The 21,623-nt window shown below is 38.7% G+C and overlaps 1 protein-coding gene across 1 annotated transcript in view; it reads left to right on the top strand.

Moving 5' to 3' along the window:
* LOC146003804 (synaptic vesicle glycoprotein 2B-like) overlaps nucleotides 1-11,968 on the top strand; it is a 30,247-nt gene extending 18,279 nt beyond the window's left edge. The window contains exons 8-10 of the mRNA XM_083142223.1: nucleotides 5,009-5,168; nucleotides 10,509-10,624; nucleotides 11,835-11,968. Coding sequence (XP_082998349.1) covers nucleotides 5,009-5,168; nucleotides 10,509-10,624; nucleotides 11,835-11,902 — 344 coding nt within the window. The 3' untranslated portion in view covers nucleotides 11,903-11,968. The remainder of the gene's footprint in view (nucleotides 1-5,008; nucleotides 5,169-10,508; nucleotides 10,625-11,834) is intronic.
* Nucleotides 11,969-21,623: the final 9,655 nt, after the last annotated feature.

Genomic DNA, 21,623 nt, shown 5'->3' with positions numbered 1-21,623 from the left:
TATTGAGGTCAGTACGACTTAAACTTCGTTATATAAAGGTGATTAGAATTTAACTTCGACTCAGAGATTTTTCATAGTCTACCTTCAAGTTATTGAGCTCTAAAGCATTCCATAAACTGTACAAAAATTCGTCTTATGAAGGTTTTATTTGAGTTGTTGAGGTAAAATTAGTATTGAGTGTTATGCACAATTCAATGGGATTACAAAAAAATCGACTTATCAAAGAATTCGAGATGTTTGTGACAGTCAGATTTACCGACGTCATTATTATTATTATTATTATTGTCCATAGCGGTAAAAAATGTGGTGATTCAAAGCGTTGAGAGTTTTAAGTTGTAAGAATACATATTTGATTTTTGCCAAGCCGACGGGAGGAACGAGACGTTCACGTGTCTTAAGGGTGAGCACCTGAAGGGTCACGTTATGCGTCTAAAGCTTAGGAAATTCGACCGTAATGACAAACATTTAAATATCTCGGTTTCCAGCGGTCAGATTCACGTGAAACTTATACCAGCGCAGCGGCAGGTGTGCAAGGACGGATGTGTGGAGTTTCGTCGCGATCAAGCAACAATTACGGACGCCAGATCAAATCGGTTGTAATTGATCAGTTTGTGGACACCGGTTGCAATTGAGCTATGGGCGACAGCGAGGCTGAGGCTTAATCCGCACAAACTCAACTTCGAGCACGGCTCGTCCCACTTGGGAGACAATAGAGCAAAGTGAAATGACCTCTTCGGAAGCGTCACTTCAACGAACGCCTAGCGTCTTTTTTCAAAATCCAAATAAAACGAAGGACATGGTTTTTCGACACACAGTCTTACCGCGATCCTTGTAGCGAGAGCAGCTCCGTGCTATCTCTCCATATACAGTTTTGCCGCGAATCTTGTAACAAGAGCACCTTCGTGCTACCTCTGCGTGTACAGTGGACTTTGTTGTGTTTTACGAACACCAGTATGTGTGATAGACAGTAAGTCTACACGAGTGCGCCTACCTCAACCGCTGGGAGCAGTTGAAGCGAGACCGTGTTTTTTGTGATTGCCTTACGCCGTTTATAATTTTTTGAGAAACGAGGAACACCGGAAACTATGGCGGGCTAGAGGAAGAAGAGAGATGAGGGCGTTACGTCGATTCGCCCGATGTCAGAAGAGACTACGCCGATGATGCCTACCATACGCCACGGAGAGAGAGAGGAACGACGAGCCACGCCGATGATGCCTACCATTCGCCACCGAGAGAGAGAGGAACGACGAGCTACGCCGATGATGCCTACCATACGCCACGGAGAGAGAGAGGAACGACGAGCCACGCCGATGATGCCAACCCGCCGCCATGGAGAGAGAGAGAGAGAGGTCGAACGCCGCCCTATTGATACGCCGATGATGCCTACCATCCGCCACGTTGACGTCCCGACGCCCAGACCACCGATCCCGAGGGGAAGAGAAACCGAGGAACCAGAAGTATGAACACTTTTCGCATCTTCATCGTCGCGACCAAGGAAACCTTCCGTGTGAATACTATGTGTTTTTCAATCGCCCATAACGACGCCAGCATGCACCTCGGAAGCTGAGAGTTGGTAATGTAGGGTAACTTCGGTGAATAACGCCACCAATTGGTCATTTCGTTCTAGAACTCATACATTTTTATTGTTAGGAACATGAAACTTACATGTATAGGAGAATGAACTTTCCTCTATTGTGTAATAATAAAATATTGATTGCACTATTATAATGAAAGCAATAAAATACTAAATTCTGTGTTAATGCAAAATGGCGTTATTTCCAGACCTGTCGGGTAATAACGCCATGTTCTTAATTACAAGTAAATCATTCACATTTTCTTTACTAAACTGTACTAGGAAAAATAATTACTGTAGTAAGTTATTAGAAAAAGCATTTTCTTTTGTCTTTTCGCGATACCCAGTTCCTCAAAGTTCTGCGAGGAACGTGCAGCACATACCATCTTCATCCCTTGTTTGATGGCCGCCATAGCTTGCCTGAAGTCATCTACTGACCATTTGGCCCGTATAATTCTACATTTCCTCGCCATCTGAAAGAGGAAATTAACCGAGAATAAATATCTGTACGCCTCGAAAGTAACTGAGCAAGGATAAACCTATTTTCGAAATCAACATTTCCTTATATTTGAGTTTAAATTGAGTGGCCTTGTTCCCCGACACGATGATGGCGATATTTCCCGAAACAACAGATTGCAGTTTAACCAACTGTTCAAAACTTACGACACCGACCATGAAAACCGTACACACATCATTCACTTACGTAATAAACGTATTGTATACGTACAGCATTGTTAACATTTAAAATCTAATTCTATAATATAAAAACACTCACCTTTGTCGGCGCGATGAAAATGTAGACCCTTTATCCTCGAAACGCAACTCAAACGTCTATACTATTCAAACTGTTTCTCTTAAATGAAGGCTCGAAAATGGCAACCGTTCTTATCAGCAATGCTACCAGGCACCATTGTTTATCCCACAACGGTGAGTCTCCCCTTAACTTTACATGCGTCCATGTCCTCAGAGTTGAAACTTTGAAATGGCGTTGTTTCCCGCCTGGCGTTATTCACCGAAGTTACCCTATTCATCTGTGTGATTGTCAGCACGTGACGGCCCGATTGATTTAGAGAACGCCCTTGAAATTCGTCAACATTTTGAAAACGCCCACTCAACTCGAAATTTTATATCAAACTCCCGTCGCGCTTGTCATTTGTAATTTATTCGTCTCAGGTCAATTTTTCTTATTCCTTGTGATATTTTTTTTAATGGTCTTAAATTTATTGTTGTTTGTGCTCCTTTGTATTTGTTTAAAGTGCGTACTATTAGAGTAAAGCGCCGCCCACTTAATTGTTTAATCTACTGGAGGTTTGTTCATTTTTTATGTGTCAATGCTAGCTATGTCAGGCCGCAGGTGTGATTATTTAGTAAAAGTATTTGCCTGGTAACATGAATTGCTCGTCGCGGCGAAGTGTTTAAGTCCCGCCTGCTAGAGAGTATATGTTTGCGTCACTCAACGGAGGTTATTTGTTATGTTTGAACCACGTGAGGTCTTGTAAAAGGAAAACGTCCGCCCACGTGAATGTAATTGCCGTTGAGACGCCTTTGTTTATGCTGGTCAAATAATGTATTGTCACCGCGCCGACTAGTTTCTTTTTAAACGGTGAACTTAAGTAAGGGCTGGCTAGGATTTGAGTAGCACTGGAGAAAAATCACAAATGACCTGGTTAGATAAAAATTAAGGTAAATTTAAATATGAATGCAATCATTAAGGCTTATCGTCATAAAACCTGTACATGTCATGTATCATTCTTTGTGTCGATGACCCCGTGAGAACTGAATGTGTGAATGAATGTGAGAGCGTGAAAGAGGGGGAGATGTAGTAAACTGATTTTTGTTGGTTATGAATAGAATATACTTTTTATTTTCATGTTAATTTTGGGCTATATCATTTTCGTATGCATGTCGCTACCCGTGATTTTCAGGTATGCAGCTAGCCGCTTCCCGGCTACAGGTAAAGAGGTGGTAATTTGGAAGTACATATGTCTTTGTTTTTATTCGATATGGCTTATCACTATGCACTGTCGGTCACCGGTTCCTACACACGAACTTAACCTGGACCGTAATGCTATTTCGCTTGTCCGAGGGAGAGTTTGCCGCCTCTATCTAGGTAGTGGTAGCATTTGTTTTCCCGGGCAAGGGAGGGCGTTTCACATGTTGAGGTTCAAGTAATCAAGGTTCCACTGTATTTCACACATTAATTGATTGATTGAGTTTATTTTTAAGTTCACTTTATGTACAGAAAGGCTAATCGGGACTGGACCTACAGTTTAAAGTGGACCGAACCACCATGTGCCTGCATGGCGGTATCGAACCCTGGACCTCTTCATTATAAGGCGACTACGCCATTGGTTAGGCACTATAGTATATTTCACACATATAATTTCATGTCAGTCACAGTAATTTAATGTTAATAAAAAATAATAAACGATGTTTTGTAAAATATAACGAAAGGAGATGGCCAAAATAGAGATCCCCGTTTTGTCCAAGCACGTAATTTTAAAATAATTCACGACGGTGATCGGTCAATTTATAATCTCACGCGTTCTCACTAAAAGCCACAGCTAAATAATGATAGTGTTGCACTTAGCGATTTTGATTAAGAATTACTGGAGGCACATTTAAACATCAAAGACAGTCCAAAAACGCTTACTTTGTACGATATGCACGACAAAAGAAAAACAAATTCAGAGTGCACGCTGAACAAGCATCAACTCGAAAAATGATTTCTCCAAACGCAATATAATGTAGTTAGCTACTCATCCGCTAGATATCACCACTAGTTTATGCAGAACGTGTAACAACCCCGTATTATCCTACCTCCTCAATTTGTCCAACTTTCCCCCATATATACATTTGTTATACATAATTCTTGTAAGTTACAAGTTGTAACTCAAAAATGAAAGTAACAAATAAATATTAATAATAACAACCCCGGTGGTGCAACAGCCGTGAGGGCCAGGTCCTACTTACCGACTGCCGAAAGATCATCCAACCAGTTACGGGGTGACGTGTGGTCAGCACGACTAACCCTCGCTGTAGATTTCCATGACCGGGTTACGCTACTCATTCGTAGCTTCCCAATCTCATGATGGTGGGTGGCCACCGGTCCCATACACCTGTCGATGTTAAAAAAATATTATGGAAATTAAATTCTACATCAAAACCCAACATTTAGATTTACAGTGTATAGAAATATAATATTTTTCAACTGTAACGTCCTTGTTAATAGTATTAATAACAATTCAATGGCTATTAAACTTTTCGTATCTTTGGGAGACTGAATGATGAACTGAGCAATTGCTCATATTTGTGTACAGTCATGGTAAAGAGTCAGATTGAATATTTAAATCTAGATTCTAAACGTAATTCACCTTTCAAGTTGATCGGAAAACATCAAACACATCGAATCAACAAATTTTCATCTTTTTTCAGTGACGTTGCTGGCGGTGGGCGGGATTCTAACCTCGACCATGAACTACGTCACAGATTCTTGGATCGAGAGAATCGTGGGCATGGTCGCCGCGGCGTGTGCAGCGGGTGCTATGACGGTATCCTCTGTGATCTTGTTGGAGAGGTTCCCCACCAAGATAAGGTGAGACCATCCCAGTTCTTATTTCCCTGTCTATGTAAGGCTATATTTATTTATTTCGTCTTGTTTTACATGGCAAAGTTAAGGCTGTGGAGCCTTTTCTTTCATTTGATCACGTGTTCTGTACACAATTTTTGAATATGAAATTAGTGGTCTACATTGAAATATGAAAAAAAAGAACAATATATTGTTGATATGATCCATATTTTTATGTGACGTCACCAGTAGAAGATACGTGACTAATGTATTTATTTTCTAAAAGAAAGCGTAATTTCTTTGTTATTATATGTAATATTGCACCCTGTTTGTAATATATATCTTTTGTTTAATGTTTATTGTATTTTATGCTCTGTTATGAGTAGTTTAATGTATCTTCATGTTTGCAAGAGTGCACTATACGAATTTGTATTTCTAAACATGCATAGATGTCAGTTTTGTTGGTAGAATCTTTTTGTAGATAGTGAATGATTCATCTGTACTTTAATCTGTGTTCTCGAAAATAGTATAAAAGCGAGGATATCGCGTAAGAATCATCACATTTTTTCGCCACGGATCGACGAAGCTTTTAAACTTAAAAAGAACTCCTCGGTGTTGTGCATACATCTTGGTATGGTAGTTCGGGGCGCAAGCTAGGTCTATGTGATCATAGGCTTGCCGATAGCCACGCATTGAGTTTATGTGTTTTAATTGAGTCAATTCATCGACAAAGCGAAATCCTCGCCTTCGGCTCAAGTATATTTGCATTATAATTGCAGCAGTAATGTGGTTTTATTTCTCTGTGCTGTAAAGAATTGTCTTTGCCTAACACTATCCCTGTACCTGAGAGGAGTCTGTGTACTTCACCGAGTCTCATCGTTCACCGCTGAGTATTATTAAGTTAATATTAATAGTATAATAATACGACGCGTCTAATTACAAGAACGTGTCATTGTCACGACTGCCCATTAGATATGGGGTATATGCCACTATGACAATTGCTTCGTCAGATTTTATGGCGATATTAGTCCATAGTTTTGACTTGTCTATATTACATGCCGCAGATAACGGTAGAGGAGGAGAGAAAGCGAGTGGGTGTTGCAAAGCAGTGCGCGCTGCAGCCGCGATTCCCTCTCCATGTATAACAGCATTAAGCCTTGTTTCCATGATATGAAAAACTCAATATGCTGACCGAGGAAGAAATTTATTTTATTATAAAACATAAACTAAACGTAACGTTTCAACCTTCTAGCAAAGTCTTCTTCAGACTCTGCACCAAGTACAAATGTAACAAGGTACAAAAACGGGACGATATATATACACAAACATTACTCCCCTCCAGACTATTAGAAAGTTGTTCTGGAACATTCTAGCAGGTGGCTTTCCCGTGTCAACTGTACTTTCACCTAAAAGGCTAAACATATTTACTTCCATCTAGAATGTGGTTGGACTCTTTATCTCACGCTCTTTTTCCTTCATTTTTCTTCCTTCCTCTCTCCTCTCTCTTGTCCTTTCCACTCTTTCTAACACCTTCTTCCATTCTTTGTTTAACTTCAGTCCCCCATTCCAGTTCATTGTGTCTTCTTCACCTTTCTTCTCTATTTCCTTGGCCTCCTTCCATTTTCTCACTAGCATTATCTTCTCCCTTCCTATCTGCTTAGCCTCATCCCACTCTATGTCATGTCCTGTTTCTCTCGTGTGTTTAAATATCGAATTTCTCTCTCTCTTAAGTCGTACATCATCCCAATGTTGTTTCAACCTGTCTTTCAGCCTCCTTTTCGTTTCACCTATGTACACTTACATTTCACTTCGTAGATAATCCCTTCCTCTTCCTCTTCTCTGTTCTCATTTTTCTTGCTTGCATTCTTCGCTATTCTTAAGATGCTTCTCCCTCCCTTCCTGTAAGTTTTAATGCCCGCTTTCCTAAGCACTTTGCATATCTTTTCTGTGGTCTTCCCCATACTCCTTATTCCAAACCTCCTCTCTTTTTCTTTCTCTTCCAATTCTCCCCTGCCCCTTTTCTTCCTTCTTCTGTTTATGTCCAGTCTATCCTCCTTCTCATAGCCATTCTTTTCCAGCTGTTTCCATAGGCTATTTATTTTGCCTTTTTCACATTCTTTCGTGCATATTTTCTTGATTCTTTCCTCCATATTCTTTATAAAATTTCTTTTTGTCACCTCACTTACATCACTTCTTTTCTGGCAGAATACTCCTGTTGCACGGCCGTAGGCAGGAAAAAGTTTCGGGGGGGGTTCATTCATAATTGTTCCCATGGGCGTCGCCAGAAATTTGAATAATATAAATAATAACAATAATTGTACAATAATTATTAAAATTTCACAATAATAAAACAATTTTATTCCATAATAATACTAATAATAATTATTATTATATTATTGTTATATCCTTGAGGGGGGCTCACTCAATCCAGCAGATGAGTGAATATCCAGCACAAGTTTCTTTTTGTTTTTTTACGTTTCATACAGTGTGTACTGAAATGCTCAATTATTATACTTCGTCATTAAACTTTAGACACCTTCAAGAAAAAGCTTTAAAAGTTAGATGGAAATTTTAGTCATAAAGTTTTTGTTGTTTAACTTTAAAATTACATTTTTGGAATTTTGAAAAGTGTGGAAGCAGTTATTATTTTTAAAAACTTAGCCTGGTGCATGGATTGTAACCTCAATCGCGAACGTAGCGCTACGAAACTGGAGATCCTAGGTTTGAACTCCTATCAAGGGGGGATTTTCAATTTTATCGGACAGGAAATTTAAAAGCTGGAAAGGGAATTTTGGGACAATCATAAGGGAATCTTCAGTCTATATTCCTTGTGACGCAGGAACAACCTGGCAAGATGACAGCAGAAGTGAAAATGGAGGGGTTGCGGGTTGGTTACGATTCTGAGAATAAATCCTGTTTCACTCAACTTTCAGAATTCCAAATGTATGAAAATTCTAGCTCGATCGTTTCAACATTGTCTCCTTGTATTTTTGTGATGCTTCGAAAAAAAAATTGAAAATTTGTTACAGATTTTGGTTTCTGAACTTCCATTAATCCAACATGTCAGAAGTTTCGGGGGGGGGGGTTTGAACCCTAGAAACCCCCCCTCTAAATACGGCCATGTCCTGTTGCACACTTCTTCTGATACAACCTTGCTAGAAGGTTGAAACGTTACGTTTAATTTATGTTTTATAATAAAGTAAATTACTGCCTTGGTCAGCATATTGAGTTTTTCCTCTCCATGTACCCATTTCCCCTCTCACGCGTTCATTGGTCTAGTTCCCTCAATTCCCTACCTGCGCAGAGGACGTGTTTTCGTTCCCTTGCTCCAGAGATTGGCAGAGTAGAGTCATTCATTGTAATTAAACAAGTTTCATGAAAATATATCTCTCTTGCACGTCATCAACGGTGCCTAGTATATTTTCCAGTTTTGGGCGCTTTACAGAATCCACCAGACCAGTGCACCTTTTGGCGTTCCTTGATTTACTTGTGTACATCAAAGCTTTCACCAGTCTAAACCATGACGTCATCATTTTGCACAGGCCTGCAGAGCTGCTTTGAAACTTGTTCTGATTCTTGATATCTGTTCTGTAGGCAATAGTACGGAATGTCACGCCCATCTTGTTGCACTGAGGGCAAATCAACACGATGTAGACCTAGTCGACATCTTAAATAGCATTGCGTCTTCACTTGCATGATAATGAAATAGAATGTGTTGATTCATGAAATTATTTGTCCGTGTTCTGCTGCAACCTATATGAAAGCCTCCATTCGCAATGTTCGATATTTTTTACAACTAACTGACTCTCTAGCCTTCTTAAACCAGAAGGTTTATGGCTCGCAGCAACACAAGCCTTCCATCTGTCCCTCTCCTGGGCAAGATCAATCCATCCTTACCGATTTCCTTTAGGTCCATCTCAACGTTATTTATTTATTTATTTAAAGACATGACACTACAGGCAAATGCCCATTTACAGTGTCTTGTATTATAACACTGTTTGGTACACAAAATATGCAATCAGAAGAATTCAAAAAGTACAATAATATGATAATATGTGTTACAGTAATATAAAAATTAATATAAGATTAGATATGAAAGAGAAGTATAAAGTATTAACCTGACAGTTTGGGTTAGAACTTACACATGATAACCAAGAAAATAACCAAGGAAAAACATATGTACTTCACCTTACATTTAAAAACGATGATATATAGATGTAATGACAGTAATTAGTAAATAACACAAAAGAAAAAAGAAAAATAGGATGGACTCTACGCCTGTACATAAAGAGACTGAACTAATAAACAAAGCTAAGTCTGGCTTTGCAAATAAGTTTCGGTTTCCCTTTTGAATTTTCAAAAACTTTGGAAGATGTCTATCTTATCATATGTCTTTGCAATTTCGTTATATAACCTACACATTCTCCGAGTGGGTGCCGCATTGGCTGACTTTGTTTGAGCTCTCGGTACTTGAAACAGCTCTTTCCGTGGTCTTACCTTATTACATGGTACATAAAAAGGGATTTCTGAGAGCAGCTGAGAGGAGTCTAATGAGTTGTTTAAAAGTTTATGTAAGAATAGTAACTGATGTATGTTTCTTCTATCGCCTAGGGATTGTACGTTGAAGTATTTTTTTTAGGGTATGATAAGGAGTATATTTGGGGTAAACGCCGTCTCTTTCAGTCCTAGGAATCGAAGGAACTTGCTTTGTACATTCTCTATTCTGCTGGTTTCATTTAGGTTTTGTGGGGACCAGACGATAGACGCGTATTCCAATTTCGACCTTACGTAGGTATTGTATAGCGTTTGGAATGTTTCTCCGTCTTCGTTGTGGCCTTCCTACAGGTCTCTTACCATCAGGTTTCCCAACAAGAATGCTGTAAACTCTTCATACCTCTCTCATTCGTGCCACATGGCCTGCCCACCTAAGTCCTCTTGATTTTATTATTCTAATAATATCTGGACAGTTCTACAACATGTTACCTTCTCCACTTTAGGTCGAAATATTTTCCTAAGGATTTTATTTTCAAATACTCTTAATTTATGTTCCGAAATACCATTTGAAGTCGTAGTAAACATATAAAATAAGATATGGCTATCTGAGAATAGATGATGCTCACAAACTATCTTTTAAGATTTCGTCAATATCAGTAACTTTTTCCTAATAAAAGCGAATGTAGTCTTCATTGTTTGAGTATGAATCTTTCCAGATTTAACCGAAATTACGTAATTTTTGGTTCACCAGCAGGATGTGAATTATCGAAAGCTCTTTTTGTTATGCTAGGTTTAAAGTTCTAGTGTTCGCTTACATTAGCTAGAGATAGAACATTGTGAATACACTGAAACGTGAACTGTATTTTTTCGCAGAGGGACTGGCACAGGTTTGGCTCTATCGAACGCCATTCTTGTGGGCTTCGCGGTAAACATCGCCTTCGTCTCAAACATCCGAGTTCTGCTGATAGCTGTGCCAACAGTACTAATAGGTAAGACACATTGAGGTACACAACAATGATACGAAGATTAAGAGAGGGACAACAATCGGTTCGATATCTTGAAAACTAACAAATGTGAGGATATGAAATTTTCTATAATTGATGACTCAGCAGTGCTACTTTCAGGCGACATAAATTATTTCGATTGGCCTGCTTGTCTGTCTAGGGGGGCTAAACAAGAGAAAGTCAGCAAATGATGGATTTTAATGTAGTGACATCCTTGATACTATTAGAGCTATATAAAGGGTGTTCCGTATAGGACGCCGAATTTGAATCGAGTGCTGTTGTTTTGTTTCCAGGTTAGCAGACCTGCTCTTACCAATGTTGGTATCTGTTGTCATGCCGATTAATGTAGACTCAATTGTTTTGACTCGTTTGTGGTGGTTTCCTTCCGAAAATCCTCGAATAATCCAGGAGCGTGAAATCCATCCATCCGCTGAGAACGACTGCGTGGTGTGGGTTTTGGCAGGTGGAGTGTGATCTTACACCCTGTGATTTCTTCTTATGGGGCTTTTTTGAAATCACAGGTGTACGCCAACAAACCACGAACCCTTTTGGAACTGAAGGCGGAAATCATACGGGTGATTGGAGGCATCGGGACAGACTCTGCGAGAGGATTATCAATAATTTTGTGGAGCGTATAAATGCATGCAGACTCAGTAGGGGTGGACATATGCCTGACATTGTCTTTCATATGTAAATGGGAGATGTTACTGCTTACATATATGTGAAATATAACTCTTTTCATGATATTTTCCCTATTTCTATTTAATTTTCTAATTCGGCGTCCTATACGGAATACCATATATATGCAATTTAGTGAGATGAAAGTGGTGCGAAATATCACATAGATGCGATATATTCGTGCTTCGCCTCATCATTATAGTGTTCTTCTCAATAATCGAAAACAATCGGTAAATATTGATCTCACGGATTTTTCATGTGTTTTTCTGCCACTTTTGGTTAATCGCGACTATGAGGATGAGCGATGATGCACTCACAAATAACACCCATGTCAGGATTCGAACCCGGAACCCCTGACGTTGTAGCGCACTGTGCTAACCACTCCGCCACAGAGGTCGGCGTATTGCAATTAACTGATTATCTTTACTGAAATAACTTGTGTATTATCATTAGTTATTAAGAGTGCCTATAAATTGCACATTACTATTTACATGATGACATCCATTTTCTTTATCAGCAAGCGCGTTAATGTGTCTGCTACTACCCAGGACTACTAGAGAGCCTATGAAGGAGCGACAAAATTGATCAAGAAATTAAGGAGTTCGGGAAGGAGTAAAAAACAGTTTAAAATTTCATGTCGTAATGTGTCTTGTAAAATACGTTTTTTGTTATAATAAATACAAACAAATTATTAAAGTTTTTGAAAACATATATGCATTTACGTGTTCGTTATCATCACTGGTCAACAAGGCTTTGGGCATGTATGAAGAATGTTTGTAATGGAAATTTTCACTCTTCGTTGAAATATCGTATCATTCTACAGAATGATGGGGATCAAAACCGGTCACTCCCACATTCATCATTCATCCTCAATGATGAGAGCACTCGTCATTGACATGACAAGTCAAATGCTTGCAGTGCGAAAGGCACAACTGAAACATAGCTTAGCAACTAGAAAAGACAATGGCCACTCATTCGGTTTTATGAACCTTCGAACCTGAATCATGGCTGGGTTTGGATAATTACCTGTCTATCTGAAGAGTGATGATAAATTCGAAGAATAAAATAAACTAAGTCCTCTCTAGGCTTCGTTGCACGTTGACCAGGACTCGCCTCACTTTCCCTCAACTCCTTTCTCTAAGCTCCTCTCTCTCCTCAATCCAAAACCAAAGTCAGTCTCTTCTCAGTCTGTCTCACCTCTATATCAGCCAGGCCATGGAGACCTTCCTCCATGCCGAATCGTGATTATTACTAGAGTTGACGAGCTGTATCTTTGCGGGTAAGCCCTGCCCAAGACCGGCTGCGCAGTAGCAAGGGGGAGGAGCTACCGGTTGCGCGTCGTTATCCTTGCGTTCTGTCCTTGCTGTCGACCATCCAAAGGGCGAGTAGGTGGCAACTACATAAACGTATCTCTCTTACACTCTGCGCGGAGTAGCCAAGGCCACCCGCAAAGATACAGCTCCTCAACTCTACCTCTATTGCAAACAGCTAACTCCATAAACCTGATGGAACTTCCTATATCCTGAATACATCAGGAAGTTTGCATAGCACAACACTGTGTATTATCCACATACCACAGAGGTTGAGACAACTGAAGTAAACAAGTGAATGCCCTGCTCAACATGAAGCATCCAGAGAGAGTTTAAATAAAATATAATCTTATGGATTAATACGTTCTGCCGCCGCGGAACAAATTTTCAATTTTGAAAATTTAAAATTTAAATCTCAAAGCTTCCCAAGACCCAGGTTCTCCAGTTTGATATTTTTTTTTTAAAAAAAGACAAACACAAAGTATAAAAAAATAATTGAATAACTAAGTATAGCTTTCTCTTTTTTCCCTAATCCCCCCCCCAAAAAAAACGGTCACCCGCAAAATCGTATTTTTCTACGCGCCATAGTTTTGCACTTTATATGTTGGTTGATTGAAATTAAAATATTGAGTTCACGTAGGCTACTAGAATTCAGTCTCATTATATGGGGCTGAAGGGGCTGCAGGCACCTTACAATCAATATTTATTTATTTATTGAGAAAATTTCAGATACAGCACGTAGCCATTTTACACTGAAATCAGTAACAATGAAAATATCAAAAAAGAACAAAAATAAAAATAGCAAAATAAGACAAAATATTAATATAAATAAGTCAAGATAGCACAATTAAATATTATTTAGCAATATATCTTCTGATGGTTGACCGAAAGGCATATTCTGTGAAAAATACATCAGCACTTGATGGGAGGTCGTTATATTGAGTGGGAAGTCTGTGGAAGAGCGATCTTTTTTGAATTTCCAGTCTTGGCTTTTTTGTGTAAAATAGATTTGTGTTGCGTGTTGAGCGCATGCATAGGCACTCGAAAGTGGAATTCCTGGAGGAGTGTGTTGCAATCTTTCTGAGGACTAAAATATCCATCCACCTTCAATATAATAGTTGAGGCTGTAAAGGGGAACTCAGCACACATAAGGACAAGCACACAAGGTATTATTAATATGTGTGGTGAGACACTAGTCTCGGAGTTCTCCCGAAATAAAGGGTGTTTTGCATGAGCGGAGTTTGAGCTTTTGCTTTGGGGGTGGGGGGGCAGACTCTGGGAGAAGCATATGATGTACAGTTGGATCCATGAGTATTACCGTGCAAATTATCCATGACTATTTTTATTAATTTTTCTCTTGCATCCTGTGTGTTTGTAAGCGATGGATTTTTATGTATGCTGGTGCAGAAGTTGTCAACAGCTTATTTTGAGTTTTCTTTTAATTCTTGAAGCTCTTATTGGGTCAAATTAAGTGCACGAGCATGGTGACAGACAATTTGCACGGTAATACTCTTTGATCCCACTGTACCTGAGGGTTATTGAATATCCCCTAGTTTATAAGGAGTTCGGAGGCCTTCCCCCGGAAATTAAAAAAGCAACAACTTAAAAATACTTAGTTTTAGCCTTTTTAGATTTGAAAATGTTAAATTTCCTCCCTTAAGTAAACAAATATTAATTAGTACATATTTTGGTTGTCAGTTTTAAAAGAAGCAAAACAGTACGATTTTTGCATTTTGTATTTCATTAATTTTTTATTGATACAATACTCGCATTACTTTAAAAAAAGTTACGGTACAATAGTAAGCTTCAGAAATTTTAGAAAAATTAAATTGAAAAGTTCTTTGGATGCTCCAGCAGTAACTGCTGATTCAACACAAAGTCATTTTACGTTTTTCTTCCTTCAAACTGTACACATCAATTACCGCACATGCCAACATGCCAAACGTCAAGATTTGCGGTATGGCTGCATAACAAAAATGTAGTAACTGAACTTAATCATGTGTTATTTTTTTAGTATTTCTTTAAGTTGGGTGGCCAGGCCCCCTGGCCCCTCCAAAACTCCACCTATGGTGTTTTGTATAGAACGCCGAATTTGAATGGAGTGCTATTGTTTTGCTTCGAGGTTGGCAGACCTGTTCTTACCAATGTTGGTATCTGTTGACATGCCGATTAATTATAACACCATTAAGCCTTGTTTCCATGATTATGAAAAACTAAATATGCTGACCAAGGCAGTAATTTATTTTATTAAAAACATAAACTAACGTAACGTTTCAACCTTCTAGCAAGGTCTTCTTCAGACTCTGTATCAAGTACAAAAGTAACCAGATACAACAAAAGGGCAATATATATACACAAACATTACTCCCTCCAGACTATTTAGAAAGTTGTTTGGAACTTTCTAGCAGATGACTTTCACTTCCCAACTTTACTTTCACCTAAAAGGCTAAACACAATCATCTGCTAGAAAGTTCCAAACAACTTTCTAAATAGTCTGGAGGGAGTAATGTTTGTGTATATATATTGCCCTTTTGTTGTATCTGGTTACTTTTGTACTTGATACAGAGTCTGAAGAAGACCTTGCTAGAAGGTTGAAACGTTACGTTAGTTTATGTTTTTAATAAAATAAATTACTGCCTTGGTCAGCATATTTAGTTTTTCATAATCATGGAAACAAGGCTTAATGGTGTTATAATTGGACATTTTCGAAGGCTGATGAGGAAAATTAACAACTGGAAAGACTTGAAGAGGAAAGAAATACACAAAGACGAACAAGAGAAGTTTCTGAGAAAATGTTTGGAGAGAGGCACAGCGCCTAAAGGATTAAAAATAAGTAAGAAGGGAGTGGTTTGCAACACCAGGAGATGGAGGATATTGGTTCAGAAAATGGAAAAAGAACTGATATGGAATGAAATAAGGGCAAGAAGAAAGGAGATAAAGATAATAAAGGAGAACCTGACAAGAATTGAAAAAGCTATTGAAGATGGTCTCACCATTTTTACGAGAGAATATACATTTCATGAAATGAAAATCTGGCAGGAGAAATTTAGAGAGAAAATAAAAATAAAATTGAAGAGGAAAGGAGAGGGACTAGGATGGAAAGAAGAAAGAGGAGAAGAGGAAGAAGAAGAGGATACCAGAAGAAGAGTTGTGGTAATAGGGAATGTAGACCTAACAAAAGAAGAGGAAGCTTTTTTAAAACTAGGCAGAGGTTTCAAAGTTAAAGAAAGAAATGTAGATTATGAGGAAGTTATATATGACATTGAAGAAGCAGTGCTCCATATAAAAGAAGAACCAGAAAGAGACAAGATTAGAAGAAGAACAGCAGCCATACTGAAGAAAGAAATGGGAAAACAAGGAAAAGTAGATAATTTGAGTCAAAAAGGAAGGGAAGGGATGAAGAAAATCAAAACAAGAAATGATGTGGTGATAGAGCAGGCAGATAAAGGAGGAGCAATTGTGGTGATGGAAAGAGAATGGTACGAGAGGAAGTTTGAAGACCTAAAAGAAAATGGATATGAGGAGATTTGTGGAACAAGTGAAGAACAAACTATAAAAGAAAGAATCATAAAAGACTGTAGGAGGAGTGGTTTCAAGAAATGCATAAAGGAGACAGGAAGACTACCAAGTTTGAAAGGCTTTCCAAAGATACACAAAGAGGAGATAAAGTTAAGACCAGTAATGAACTGCAGAAACAATATTTTGGAACCCTTAGAAAAGAAATTAAAGAAAGTTATTGACGTGTTAGTAACACAGCAAGAAAGCAGAGCAGTTAAGAACAGTGAACAAGTAGTAGACCTCATAAAAGGACTTAAGTTAAATGAGATGAAGACGACAATGTTTAACTTAGACGTGAAAAGTATGTTCCCGAGCATCAAGAGGGGACACGTTTTGGATATTATTAAAAAGAGAATGGGACAAGAAATTATAGGAGAATGGGATAGTGAAAGGGTAGTGAAGGCGCTGGAAACCATTTGGAATAACGGTTACAGTATAATGGGAGATAAAATAATGTTAATGAGTGAAGGACTAAATATAGGTTCCAGTCTAAGCCCAGCATTGGCTGAATTGGTTATGAATGAATGGGAAAAGAAAGTGATAGAAAAGGGAGGTGACAAAATGATTCTGTTTTGCAGATATGTGGACGACTGTTTTGGCATATGGAAGGGAACGAAGAGGCAGCTTGACATTTTTGCCAAAGAAATTCAAGATGAAGAAAGAGGGATATTATTGGAACTTGAAATAGAAGAAGAAGACAAGTTAAGCTATCTAGATATATTGATGAAAAGGAAAAGAGGACAAGAAATTGAAACCGCTTGGCATCAGAAGAAGTGTGCAGCAGGAGTATTCTGCCACAAAAGAAGTGATGTAAGTGAGGTGACAAAAATAAATTTTATAAAGAATATGGAGGACAGAATCAAGAAAATATGCATGAAAGAATGTGAAAAAGAAGGCAAAATAAATAGCCTATGGAAACAGCTGGAAAAGAATGGCTATGAGAAGCAGGATAGACTGGACATCAACAGAAAAAGTAAGAAAACGGGCAGGGGAGAATTGGAAGAGAAAGAAAAAGAGGAGAGAAGGTTTGGAATAAGGAGTATGGGGAAGACCACAGAAAAGATATGCAAAGTGCTTAGGAAAGCGGGAATTAAAACTTACAGGAAGGGAGGGAGAAGCATCTTAGGAATAGCGAGGAATGCTAACAAGAAAAAGGAAAACAGAGAAGAAGAAGAGGAAGGGATTATCTACGAAGTAAAATGTAAAGAATGTCAGAGTGTGTACATAGGAGAAACGAAAAAAAGGCTGAAAGACAGGTTGAAACAACATAGGGATGATGTACGACTTAAGAGAGAGAGAAATGCAATATTTAAACACACGAGAGAAACAGGACATGACATAGAGTGGGATGAGGCTAAGCAGATAGGAAGGGAGAAGATAATGCTAGTTAGAAAATGGAAGGAAGCCAAGGAAATAGAGAAGAAAGGTGAAGAAGACACAATGAACTGGAATGGGGGACTGAAGTTAAACAAAGAATGGAAGAAGATGTTGGAAAGAGTGGAAAGGACAAGAGAAAAAGAGGAGAGGAGAAGGAAGAAAAATGAAGGGAAAAGAGCGTGAGATTAAAAAGTCCAACCACATTCTATGGAAGTATTTGTGTTTAGCCTTTTAGGTGAAAGTAAAGTTGGGAAGTGAAAGTCATCTGCTAGAAAGTTCCAAACAACTTTCTAAATAGTCTGGAGGGAATAATGTTTGTGTATATATATTGCCCTTTTGTTGTATCTGGTTACTTTTGTACTTGATACAGAGTCTGAACAAGACCTTGCTAGAAGGTTGAAACGTTACGTTAGTTTATGTTTTTAATAAAATAAATTACTGCCTTGGTCAGCATATTTAGTTTTTCATGCCGATTAATGTAGCTTCAATTGTTTTGACTCATTTGTTGTGGTTACGATATGGAACAGTTTACGATTGAGCAACGTGTTCTTATTGTAAACACAATTTACGAAAGTGGTGACCAGGAATGGCCGGCAAAGTCATGTGATCTTACACCCTGTGATTTCCTCTTATGAGGCTTTGTGAAATCACAGGTGTACGCCAACAAACCACGAACCCTTTTGGAACTGATAGCGGAAGAAATCATACCGGTGATTGGAGGCATCGGGACAGACATCTGCGAGAGGGTTATCAGTAATTTTGTGGAGCGTATAAACGCATGCAGACTCAGTAGGGGTGGACAAATGCCTGACATTGTCTTTCATACGTAAATGGGAGATGTTACTGCTTACATATATGTGAAATATAACTGTTTTCATGATATTTTCCTTATTTTTATTTAATTTTCTAATTCGGCGTCCTATACGGAACATCCTATAGTTCTGGACACGACACTTGCCTGTTCAGGAAGGCTCAGCTTCGGTTTATATTGGCTGTTAAGATTCTCCCTCTCTATCTCTTTGCACCGTTATTCTTCTCTCACTTTCTCTACCCTTGTTTCTATCTCTCAATCAGGGATTTCTCTGTCTTTATTTCTCTCTCCCTATTTCTTACTATCTTCATTTCTCCCTTTCTTTCTATATTTATTCTCTCTCCATCTTCCTTGCTATTTTTAGTTCTCTCCCTCTACCTTTCTATCTTCATTTCTCTCTCTTTCTTTCTTCACCTTTCTCTCTTTGTATCTTCATTTCTCCCTCTTTCTTTCTATCTTCATTTCTTCCTCTTTCTTTCCATCTTCACTTCTCCCCTCTCTTTTTCTTTTTATGTTCGTTACCTCCTCTCCCTCTTTCTTCCTATCTTCACATCCTCCTCTCCCTCTTTCTTCCTATCCACTTCTTCCTCTCCCTCTTTCTTTCTATCTTCATTTCTCCCTCTCCCTCTTTCATTATATCTTCATTTCTCCCTCTCCCTCTTTCATTCTATCTTCATTTCTCCCTCTCCCTCTTTCATTCTATCTCCATTTCTCCCTCTCCCTCTTTCTTTCTATCTTCATTTCTCCCTCTCCCTCTTTCTTTCTATCTTCATTTCTCCCTCTCCCTCTTTCATTCTATCTTCATTTCTCCCTCTCCCTCTTTCATTCTATCTTCATTTCTTCGTCTCCCTCTTTCATTTCTCCCTCTCCCTCATTCATTCTATCTTCATTTCTTCCTCTCCCTCTTTCATTCTATCTTTATTTCTCCCTCTCCCTCTTTCATTCTATCTTCATTTCTCCCTCTCCCTCTTTCTTTCTATCTTCATTTCTTCCTCTCCCTCTTTCATTCTATCTCCATTTCTCCCTCTCCCTCTTTCTTTCTATCTTCATTTCTCCCTCTCCCTCTTTCTTTCTATCTTCATTTCTCCCTCTCCCTCTTTCTTTCTATCTTCATTTCTCCCTCTCCCTCTTTCTTTCTATCTTCATTTCTCCCTCTCCCTCTTTCTTTTTATCATCATTTCTCCCTCTCCCTCATTCATTCTATCTTCATTTCTCCCTCTCCCTCTTTCATTATATCTTCATTTCTCCCTCTCCCTCTTTCATTCTATCTTCATTTCTCCCTCTCTCTCTTTCATTCTATCTCCATTTCTCCCTCTCCCTCTTTCTTTCTATCTTCATTTCTCCCTCTCCCTCTTTCTTTCTATCTTCATTTCTCCCTCTCCCTCTTTCATTCTATCTTCATTTCTCCCTCTCCCTCTTTCATTCTATCTTCATTTCTTCGTCTCCCTCTTTCATTTCTCCCTCTCCCTCATTCATTCTATCTTCATTTCTTCCTCTCCCTCTTTCATTCTATCTTTATTTCTCCCTCTCCCTCTTTCATTCTATCTTCATTTCTCCCTCTCCCTCTTTCTTTCTATCTTCATTTCTTCCTCTCCCTCTTTCATTCTATCTCCATTTCTCCCTCTCCCTCTTTCATTCTATCTTCATTTCTTCGTCTCCCTTTTTCATTTCTCCCTCTCCCTCATTCATTATATCTTCATTTCTTACTCTCCCTCTTTCATTCTATCTTTATTTCTCCCTCTCCCTCTTTCATTCTATCTTCATTTCTCCCTCTCCCTCTTTCATTCTATCTTCATTTCTTCGTCTCCCTCTTTCATTTCTCCCTCTCCCTCATTCATTCTATCTTCATTTCTTCCTCTCCCTCTTTCATTCTATCTTTATTTCTCCCTCTCCCTCTTTCATTCTATCTTCATTTCTCCCTCTCCCTCTTTCTTTCTATCTTCATTTCTTCCTCTCCCTCTTTCATTCTATCTCCATTTCTCCCTCTCCCTCTTTCATTCTATCTTCATTTCTTCGTCTCCCTTTTTCATTTCTCCCTCTCCCTCATTCATTATATCTTCATTTCTTCTTCTCCCTCTTTCATTCTATCTTTATTTCTCCCTCTCCCTCTTTCATTCTATCTTCATTTCTCCCTCTCCCTCTTTCATTCTATCTTCATTTCTTCGTCTCCCTCTTTCATTTCTCCCTCTCCCTCATTCATTCTATCTTCATTTCTTCCTCTCCCTCTTTCATTCTATCTTTATTTCTCCCTCTCCCTCTTTCATTCTATCTTCATTTCTCCCTCTCCCTCTTTCTTTCTATCTTCATTTCTTCCTCTCCCTCTTTCATTCTATCTCCATTTCTCCCTCTCCCTCTTTCTTTCTATCTTCATTTCTCCCTCTCCCTCTTTCTTTCTATCTTCATTTCTCCCTCTCCCTCTTTCTTTCTATCTTCATTTCTCCCTCTCCCTCTTTCTTTCTATCTTCATTTCTCCCTCTCCCTCTTTCTTTTTATCATCATTTCTCCCTCTCCCTCTTTCTTTCTATCTTCATTTCCCCCTCTCCCTCTTTCTTTCTATCTTCATTTCTCCCTCTCCCTCTTTCTTTCTATCATCATTTCTCCCTCTCCCTCTTTCTTTCTATCTTCATTTCTCCCTCTCCCTCTTTCATTCTATCTTCATTTCTCCCTCTCCCTCTTTCATTCTATCTTCATTTCTTCGTCTCCCTCTTTCATTTCTCCCTCTCCCTCATTCATTATATCTTCATTTCTTCCTCTCCCTCTTTCATTCTATCTTTATTTCTCCCTCTCCCTCTTTCATTCTATCTTCATTTCTCCCTCTCCCTCTTTCATTCTATCTTCATTTCTCCCTCTCCCTCTTTCATTCTATCTTCATTTCTTCGTCTCCCTCTTTCATTCTATCTTCATTTCTCTCTCTCCCTCTTTCATTCTATCTTCATTTCTCCCTCTCCCTCTTTCATTCTATCTTCATTTCTCCCTCTCCCTCTTTTCTTCTATCTTTATTTTCCCCTCTCCCTCTTTCATTCTATCTTCATTTCTCCCTCTCCCTTTTGCTTTATATCTTCATTTCTCCCTCTCCTTCTTTCTATTATATTTCTCTCCCCTCTTTCTTTATATCTTTACTTCCCTCTCCCCCTTTCTCTCTTTCTATCCTTATTTCCCTCTCTCTCCCTCATTCTTTCTTATTATTTCTGTCTGCCTCTTTATTTCTATTTTTATTTCTCATTCTGTTCTATCGTTCCCCCTTTTCTTC

This window comes from Lepisma saccharinum, chromosome 20 (assembly GCF_977018435.1).
Source record: "Lepisma saccharinum chromosome 20, izLepSacc3.1, whole genome shotgun sequence".
Taxonomy (NCBI): domain Eukaryota; kingdom Metazoa; phylum Arthropoda; class Insecta; order Zygentoma; family Lepismatidae; genus Lepisma; species Lepisma saccharinum.
Note: the sequence above shows the minus strand (reverse complement) of the source record. Positions and strands in the feature narration are given on the sequence as shown.